The sequence below is a fragment of the Lactuca virosa genome, chromosome 4, assembly GCF_052849685.1.
Source record: "Lactuca virosa cultivar CGN04683 chromosome 4, Lactuca_virosa_CGN04683_v6, whole genome shotgun sequence".
Lineage (NCBI taxonomy): Eukaryota > Viridiplantae > Streptophyta > Magnoliopsida > Asterales > Asteraceae > Lactuca > Lactuca virosa.
This window is the reverse complement of record NC_136429.1, coordinates 17,429,560-17,439,698: the sequence shown is the minus strand read 5'-3', so window position 1 is coordinate 17,439,698 and position 10,139 is coordinate 17,429,560. Positions and strand designations below refer to the sequence as shown.

The 10,139-nt window shown below is 29.6% G+C and overlaps 1 protein-coding gene across 2 annotated transcripts; it reads right to left on the bottom strand.

Moving 5' to 3' along the window:
* Positions 1-2,231: 2,231 nt before the first annotated feature.
* On the bottom strand, positions 2,232-4,206 carry LOC145109644 (uncharacterized). 2 transcript variants are annotated; one of them, XM_079046842.1, is made up of 4 exons: positions 4,062-4,206; positions 3,578-3,680; positions 2,987-3,490; positions 2,232-2,890 (listed from the first exon to the last, which is right to left on the bottom strand). In XM_079046842.1, exons 2-4 carry the CDS (start codon positions 3,641-3,643, stop codon positions 2,357-2,359), a joined length of 1,104 nt encoding a protein of 367 aa, XP_078902968.1. In that variant the 5' UTR covers positions 3,644-3,680; positions 4,062-4,206; the 3' UTR covers positions 2,232-2,356. The 2 variants fall into 2 exon arrangements, with proteins under 2 accessions (XP_078902968.1, XP_078902969.1); XM_079046843.1 differs by having other exon boundaries at positions 3,578-3,667.
* Between the last annotated feature and the right edge of the window lie 5,933 nt (positions 4,207-10,139).

The window sequence follows — 10,139 nt, the reverse complement described above, 5'->3', positions numbered from 1 at the left end:
AATTGATAATGGTTCATGTTCGAATTTTCTTGAATTTTTGTATTTGTCTGAATAATGGTGTGACGGTTATAAGTAAAGCACATGTAATTCATATGTGAATTACATGTGATTCACATGTAAATCACATATGAATTACATATGATTCACATGTAATTATGAATTACATGTAAATCACATAAGAATTACATGTGATTCACATGTAATTCACACATGATTCATATAAATCACATGTAATTCACATATGAATTACGTGTGATTCACATGTAAATCACAAGTGATTCACATATGAATTACATGTCATTCACATGTAATTCACATATGAATTACATGTAATTCACATATGAATTACATGTAATTCACATATGAATTACATGTAATTCACATATGATTCACTTGTGATTCACATGTAAATCACAAGTGAATCACATATGAATTACATGTGATTCACATGTAAATCACTAGTGAATCACATATGAATTACATGTGATTTACATGTATATAATATCTAATTCACATATGAATTACATGTGATTCACATGTAAATCACATGTGATTCACATATAAATCACTAGTGAATCACATATGAATTACATGTGATTTACATGTATATAATATCTAATTCACATATGAATTACATGTGATTCACATGTAAATCACATGTAATGCATATATGATTCACATATAAATTACATGTAATTCACATATTAATCACATGTAATTCACATGTAAATCACAAGTGAATCACATATCAGTTACATGTGATTCACATGTAAATCACAAGTGAATAATATATGAATTACATGTGATTCACATGTAAATCACTAGTGAATCACATATGAATTACGTCAATATGCACACATACATTTTGTGTGAGTGGTCTTTGTTAATTATTTTTTTTAATTTTCTTGTGAATTTCACATTTGAATCTTAAAAGATACAATCACATGTGAATATCACATTATATAATCACATTTGAATCTTACATGATATAATCACATGTGAATCTTACATGATATATACTTGTGCATTTTTCTGAGTGTTCTTGCATTAATCAATTTTTTTTAAAACTTTCTTGTAGGTTTTGAAGAATTTGTTGAAAATATTAAACAGGTGAAAAGTGATAAATTGAAGAAAATATGGAAATCTTGATATGAAGAAATGATAACACCGTGAATATTTGTAGTTTTTTTATATTTTATTTTGTATCGAATAAAATACTTGTATTATGTTTATAGATTGATTAATAAAAATGAGATTTTTTATAATTTACTTACGAATATTATAGTATAAGAAATATGCATATATGCATTTGAAAAAATATGCATATATGCACCTAAAACGTTGATTTTTTTGTTAAAAAAATGCAGTTTTGAAAAAAATTGCACTTTTTTATAAAAGTCGCAATTTTTTTTTTTTTTGAAAAAAATGCAGTTTTTTGAAAAAAAAATATAATTTTTTTCTAGAAAAAATGCAGTTGTTTTTGAAAAAAGATGCAGTTTTTCAAAAAAATATTTTTTTTAATTTTTTTTGAAAAATTCATGTTTTTTGAAAAAAATTAAAAAATCTTCATTTTTTAAAAAAAATCGAAAATTATTTTTTTTAAAAAAAATAAATCCAAAATTTTTAGTTACTTTGTTAATTTTTAGACATTTATATTAATATATTAAATAACACAAAAAAATTAAAACACTAAATGAGATAGGGAAGATGACGATCATGTCCTTAACGAATTACTTTTGATCCAACGCTCCACTTTTAGTTCTCGGGTTCTCGGGAAACTTTGAGTTCTCAACCGATCTCAACCCTATATATATATATATATATATATATATATATATATATATATGAATTTTGTATATGTGTATTGTTGAAGTAATTCTAATATAAATATTAACTTTCGATTAGTCATATATATTCATTACAATGTTATTATTCTATTATAAGCTTATGTACGTGTATTTTTGTAGTAAATTCTAATTTTAATTTTAACCTTTGACTATTCATTTATTCTTTGCTGAATAATGAGACATAAAATTGTCGATACAAATTCATTGCAGAATAATAACATAAAAAAGTGTTTTTACGTTCTTACACTATTTACTGTTTTTATTTGAACTGTCCCCTATATATATATATATATATATATATATATATATATATATATATATATATATATATAACGAAAAAATAATTAGCTAGACAAGTCATTTTCCTGATTACATACCATTTAAGTCTAACTGTTAAACTGCGTCAATGACTATATTTTAATGTAATGTTTCACATAAAGCGAAACATTTTACATATACGCAACAATTAAAGTTAGCCCACTAAAACTTCTAAAAATGTAAACGTAACATCAGAGGCCAGCTGTACTCTTCCTCTTCCTCTTACGTGGTCTTCCAACTGATCTCTTCCCCACCTCTTTCCATACCACCTCCGCACGCGGCGTCCGTCCTACCGGTTCCCTAACCTCATCCGCCTGAACTTTTCCAGCTGGCTTCTTGGCCCGTACCTTCTTCTTCTCCACCTCCACACGCGGCGGCCGCCCTACCGGTCTCGTCAAAACCACAGTCGCCGGAACTTTACGGGCTTGCACCTTTTTCTTCGCCACCACCTCAGCTGCCTGAACTTTTCCGGCTGGGTGTTTCTTGGTGATGGTTTCTATAAGTAATTTGTCTTCGTTTTTCAGGAACTTGAAGACGCATTCATCTCCTTCTGATAAGTTATTCAGTCGCCAGAAATCACTCCAAACTGAAGACAAATAGTACCTTGTACACACCTTGCTCTCTGAACGAAAACTCATCTGCCACTCTTTTCCGGCAGGATTCCTCATGGTTATGCTTCTTCCCACATCGATTCCGGCCAACCGCACAAATTCCGACGGGACCCGCTGATATATGCAAACAAAAGTTACATCTCTTTTTAGAACGCATAAATCTGAAAGATTAAGAAGAAATTATGTTAGTTATAGCACAACGAATCTTACCATACAACATTTGTGGCCTTGAGATATAATCATCTTAACGAAAGGATCTCCAACACCATCATCATCCCCGCGGATCTCACCACAGCCATCTTCATCATCTTCTTCATCGCCATCACTACCAACACCATGATCACCAGCACCATTATTATCTTCTTCTTCTTCTTCTTCTTCTTCTTCTTCTTCCTCCTCCTCTACTTCTTCTATTTCTTCTTGTTCTTTACCATTCTTTTCAGGGATTTCTGAGGGCAAAAATTTTTCACACCCATTGGGACCGAAACTTGTAAGTGTGAAGGTGGATTCATCAACTAGCGAAAATACAAGAAAATCCCATAAACCCAACTGGCTATCTGCAACTACATTGTTCCATCCATCTGCAAAACAGTGGATTCCATCAATGTTTTTGATCTTCACATTCCATGAATGCTCTCCAGTTACAGATCGGATTATCGAGCTCTCAGGGATCTTGTTCTCCATGTGATCACGGACAAAATCTGGTGGTAGTGCCTGCAAAATACCACGATTTCATGAATGGAATCAACAGAACAGAAAAAACAGAAATTAACTCGAGTACTGCGAGAAGAAGATGAGTACTATGTGAGAGGCAGCGGATGGGTCCTGCAAGATCTTCAAGAAAGAAGGCTGGTGACGAGTGGCCATTTGCAGACTTCTAGGCCCCGAATCCTAGGTTTTGATACTACAAAATATTAGATTAAAATGTTGAAAATGGAGTATGTAGGAAAACGCCAAAGGAGATGATACTACATGAGCAAACTGATACTGATGTGTTGTAGAAACAGAGTATTTGTTTGAAATTTTTTATTAATATTCTATACAAAGGAGAATAGATACCGAAAATTAATACAAACAACGCAACTGGGTTTGTTTTTGAAAACCCTATTTTTTTCACAAAGCTTTTTCAAGTTCATCTATGGCGGATATTACTTCCTCGAATGAATAAATACTTTCTTGCCCCAAAATAATCATCGATAGCGACTTCATTCAAGCCATGATAGACCGGTGGTTTGAATTTAACGTACTAAAAAATCAAAACAGGTAAAATGATAAAACGTGTTACCTGGACAAGGATAAAGAGAGGTCGTTTGCGGATGAATGTGTTGCTCGCCGGCAATCACAACCGCCGCCGGAAGATTGGAGCTATGCGCCGGATTCCGTGAGAGAGACAATCGATAATTCAATTTTTTCAGAGAACTTCTTTGATCTCCACTTTTTTAACCAGAGTAAACAAATAGTGACTTCATTTTTTTACCTCGTTAAATACCCAACATACATATTTCTTTATATTATATATATATAATTATTTCTGAGACTCATATATTAAATGAATTAATTTTAAAAAAATAAATAAATATAAATGTTTAAATATTTGACAACTTTAAATTTATAATAAAATAAAAAAAATAATAAATTATTATAATAAAAATATATTTTATTTTTAAAATTTAAATAAAAAAAAGAAACTAATAAGATTTAATTTTAGGAATTTTAAAACTAAAAGTTAAATTTAAGGTGGTGCTAAAAAACCCGCTTTGGGGTTTTAATTATATTGTTTTTTGTGAAAAAATTAAATCTAATAATTAGTCAAATCAATTTTAGTTGTCAATCATAATTAAATATATTTTATTTATAACTTATTATTTTAGTATTAATAAATTTGTTTTCTTAATATATATAGAAAAAACATCATAAATGGTCCATGTGGTTTCCCAAAATTTGAAGTTTAGTCCTCGTGGTTTAAAAACGTCATAGATGGTCCCTGTGCTTTCAAAACTTTTGACGATTGGTCCTTATTGCTAACTCTGTTAAGTTTGTCCGTTAACTAAAAGACATTTTCGTCTTTTCAAGATCAGAGGGACTATTTATGAGGTTTTCACTTATTTTAAAAAAAAATGAAATAATGAAATAAGATGCAAAGGGGGTCCCACCCTCTCTCTCTCTCTCTCTCTCTCAAGCCCTCTTTTCCTCTCGTTCTGATATCACCAACCACCACCACCGTGTTTCTTACTCTTTGCTGTTGATCGGAGCTAGCCAAGCACTTTCACATAATAACAAAAAAGGGTTTAAGGCAAATATGGATCGTAACAACTAAAAACTCTCCTTGGCATTTTAACAAACACTTTGTGTGCATATTTCAGTGAACTAAAAATTGATAAACATGATAACTTTTGCAGTATATGAAGAACAAGAGAGAAAGAGAGATGTCTCTGTCATTTTTAAACTCGTGTGAATCGAGCACCAAGTACACCTCAAGAAAACTAGACCCACCCTTAACCTTCGAAGATCAAGACTGAGATGCCTTTTTTTCCTGTGCGCCTTTCTTCTCATCTGTACAGATTCAAATCACCACCCCTTCTTCCTTATGTTCTCCAATTGCATATTGAAAAGGATTATGGTGGTGTTTTGATGATTGACAATGAAACGGTATAGGAGAAGAGAGAATGATTTCAATAGAGATGATGGTCTTAATTCTTCACAGAGAAAAGATGCATGCCCTGGTTCTTGATTTAAAAACTTTGGTGAGATAGATACAACCATACAGGCGGTGGTCAAATTAGGAGGTGGAGGTGAAGATAGATTGTTGGGTCTATTAGTTTTGGTGAATCGGAGTCCTCACTGTGGCAGCGGGTGGTGGCGGCGTGCAATTGTAGTTCCACTGCCTTGCTCATTTGTTTTATGCCAACGTGAACTCAAAGGGAGTGGCGGTGAACGGTGACAGGTGGTCGGAGGGAGTTGGTCAGATGGAGCCACACAAGCAGTAACAGCAGCACACGGTGTTTGGCTAGCTCCGATCAACAGCAAAATAGTGAGAAACACGATGATGGTGGTTGGTGATATAAGAACGAGAGGAAGAGAGGAGTTGAGAGAGAGAGAGAGGGTGGGACCCCCTTTGCATCTTATTTCATTTTTTCATTTTTTTTAAATAAGTGAAAACATCATAAATGGTCCCTGTGATCGTGAAAAGACGAAAATGTCCTTTAGTTAACGGACAAACTTAACGGAGTTAGCAATAAGGACCAATCGTCAAAAGTTTTGAAAGCACAGGGACCATCTATGACGTTTTTAAACCACGGGGACTAAACTTCAGATTTTGGGAAACCACATGGACCATTTATGATGTTTTTTCTAATATATATATATATATATATATATATATATATATATATATATATTAGTTATAAATAATATTTTTTACCCAAAATATTTTTTATTATATTGGTTGAATTATTAAATTTTATGACTAATATAATTATAATTTTTTTATTTATATTTTATGTTATTATAAAAATAAATTTTAAATTTTAAAGTCTAAAGCAAACATTTTTTGTAAATCAAACTTTGTTACTGTTTGAGATTTTTTAGTGTTATAATTTTATTTTATTTTCTTGTGCTATGTTGAGTCAACAAAATGTTATAAAAAATATTTAAATTTAATAATATATATACTTGTAGTTTTAAAAAATGAAATGATTTGATTTTGTTTGGATGTGTGTAAAAAAGTGGAAAAATTATCTAGTTTGGATCATAGATTACTATGGAATTTTTGCATAACGATATATTATAGTGTTACGTAAAAAAAATATTAATTTACATATATATATATATATATATATATATATATATATATATATATAAAAGTTATGAAAGATTTTAACACATTTTTTTTTGTCAATTTTGGTCCTCCAACTTACAACATTGACCCTTCATCTTTATGCTTTTGTTCACAAACAACCCTTTTACTTTGGTTTGAATTTTTCATAACCCTCGTCTTTTATTACATATTATTAGTATTTAGTCTTCTGGCAGAAATGGTCCCTCATCATTATTATTATTGTTAGACAAAATTACACGATTGGTCCCTGTGGTTTACCAGATTTAACATTCTCTTTTTGGTTTTATCAATACTATAAACTCACCCACCATCTGCCATCACCACCACCACCGCCGCCAAAATTACGTAAATGGTACATATGGTTTACCCATGGTGACAAATTCAGTCCATACTATCTGAAAAGACCAAACTACCCTCACATTAACGGACAAAAAGCAACAAACTTGCTACTTTACTTGACAAAGCAATACCTTCCGACCCCGGCAACGCCGGGGAATCTTTTCTAGTTAGATATTATAAACAAACAAAACATCATAAAAAAACAACACTACATCCGAACTAGTTTTTGAAGTGTAACCGTTTACGGATTCCGATTAGCCTATGCCTATGCATAACTCGAAACTTGTTTCAGATTAGCCAACAATTGTTTTCGGATTAAATAACTTATGTTTTTTCATGTTTCGAATTAGTATATAACCGTTTTCAAATTAAATAACCTAAGCTGTAAAGAAAGTTTCAGATTTCGATGATGAAATTTTTTAAAAGCGGGTTTCGGATAAACGAGCAAGACTTTTAATTAATCAATTCTAAAACAATCAAAAGGAAAAAAAATAAGATATTTTTTTTCATAAAGAGGGAGCTATTTACAAAAATATTTAAGAAAAAATTGAAAACAAAAAAAAAATTGGAAAGATATCTAATTTAATCGGAAAAAAAATCAGAAATGTATAAATAAAAAATAAAATAAACTATATAATATGTTTAGTTAAATAATTTATATAATTGATTTAACAAAAAATAATTATTATTATTATAAACTAAATTGCAACAAAAATAATCATAAAAGAAAAAAACCATAAAAAATAAAAAGTTGATTCGGTAGACATGACGAGGGGGGTTTTTTAAGTCATGAGAGTTGTTTTTTTAAGAAACCTCTTAATAAAATAGAAAAACTCATAAAATAACATGTGGAAAAAAAATTACTTTTAAATAACTACAAAATGACATTTGGCAAATTGAATGAGAGTGTGACAAGTGGCAAAAAAAACTTTCATTTATTAGAAATGATAGTGATGTACTCGCGTAAAGCAGCGGCGAGTTATTTTGGACGGTTATTAATTCTTTTTGGTGATTAGAAGATTTAGCGATGAATAGTATAGTTAAATGAATAGTTTCTAAGAGGCAATTAGTTTTATTTCGGCATGTTGTTTTGGATTAAAAGTAAATTATTTCGGCATTTTGTTTTGGATTAAAATAAAAATATGTTATGACTGACAAGGCTATGTTTGGCATACTAGCTGAAAGTTAGCTGTAGCTGAAAAACTAGCTGTTAAATAAAAAACTATTTGATAGCTGATAAAAAATAACGTTTGATAAAACTAGCTGAAAAGTTAGCTGAAAAATATGAAATGACATAAAATGACATTTAAAAGAATGTGTTTTTATAATTAATTAAGGGGTATATTCGTAAAATATTAAAAAACTCCTAAAAAACTAGTCTGAGTAGCTTTTAAAAAAGCTAGCTTATAAGCTAATTTTTAGCTTACCAAACATGACAACTTAAAAAATCTTGAAAAATAAGCTAGCTGTGGCGCGCCAAACACAGCCTAAATAGTATGACTCCCAACTTTTTGAGAGAATAGATTGTGGATATAACACTATAGAATCAAACATGCACATCACTCACCGTCTTTTTTTTTGCATATTTTGATCATAGAATAAAACATGATTACATATCTACATAAAAAATCTTGCAAAAATTATAGTAATAACCATCATTGTATAAAAAAAAATGTTTGATTTGTGTCGATTCGAAAGATATATTAAAGTAAGAGTGTCCTGTCTTTTTTAGATGATTATTTTAAATTATTTTATCCAAAAAGTTACACTATTATAAAAACCATAAAATTGTCATAAATAATATTCTAGTCGATGATGTTTGACTCACATAACCTTTTTAAGCCACAATTGGTTTTCTTTCTATAGGGTACGAACAATTTTGTTTTCAGTAGCAACAATAGTTACGATTAGTCTTATTATGATGAATAGTTTCAGCCCAAAAGGTTTTCATAAACCAAGTGATAAATCGTTCACGTTAAATATTAATTGCATTACATGTTTTAAAATTATATTATATAGTTAGAACATCAATGATTATAATATTTTTTCTTATATTGTTGCAAGTCATGTTAATGTTTTTTTTATTGGAATATGTTAAATTTTATAAACAAAATTATATGACATGTCCATTTCATTCATATACAAATCACGCATGTATCGTAAGAATCATGGATTATAAATTATACATTTCCTTATTTATTAAACTAAAACATAGATGTTCTCCAATATAAAAAGAAATACTTTTCCATTTTCGAGACTTCCACAAATATGACTGCATTTATGTTGTTTTACAATTCACATAATATGATACTCATACTATACTTCAAATTAACATAAAAACTTGAAATAATTTAAAAATACTAATTTCAAATAGCAAAAATTAAAGATGTCTTAACAGTGGAGATTGTCTTTAATAGAAACAATCCACCATGACAATATTTGGATAATATAATGGCAAGATGTAGATAATACAATAATTTGAACTTCAACTTAAGTGATATGGTTATAAAAAAATAAACCTTATAAATATGTTGTTATTTTCGTTTAAAATAAAAGTTATATTGTTATGTATTAATTCGAAACTTTTACGTTTTACCAATTTTTTTAGATAATCTATTGGAATATCTGAAACTATTCAACACTAATTCCAAAGTTGTGCTTTGTCAAAACTCAAACTTGAACCAATTATTTAATTCAAATTTTAAGGGGCAAACTAAAAAAAATTCCGATAACCAGCCAACAACCAAGGGCCAAGGGACAACTTGACTATGTTATTTAACAGACTAACAACAACCAGAAAAATGAATTTTTACGTTTCATTTTACTTTTTAAAAAATAATAAATAAAAGTTGTGATTTTTAACGTAAGTTTGTTATTGTTATAATGCATTTGATAAAGGGCTTCTAAAAAAATCTCTCTTGATCGCATGTCTTCCTCACGACAAAAATACATCCAAAATTCATTAGGTGGCCTCTAAATATTGTATAAATTAATAAAAATTCATATGCACATTTAAAATGTAGTACACCTTAATTTGAAAATTATAAAGAATTATAAATTTGGTGTACTATTTTTTAGTTTTGGTCTATAGGCAAAATGGTTATTTTAAAAATGCAACAGATGGCTATCAACTTAGACAACATTGTGACCAAAAAAATTATGGAACTTCAAAACACGAAACTATAT

Bases quoted from the DNA above. Each gene is read 5' to 3' on its own strand.
- LOC145109644 (XM_079046842.1), bottom strand. From the start codon at position 3,643: ATGGCCACTCGTCACCAGCCTTCTTTCTTGAAGATCTTGCAGGACCCA. The intron at 3,491-3,577 runs GTACTCATCTTC...GGTATTTTGCAG, and splicing joins CATCCGCTGCCTCTCACATA to GCACTACCACCAGATTTTGT. The intron at 2,891-2,986 runs GTAAGATTCGTT...TGCATATATCAG, and splicing joins AAGGCCACAAATGTTGTATG to CGGGTCCCGTCGGAATTTGT.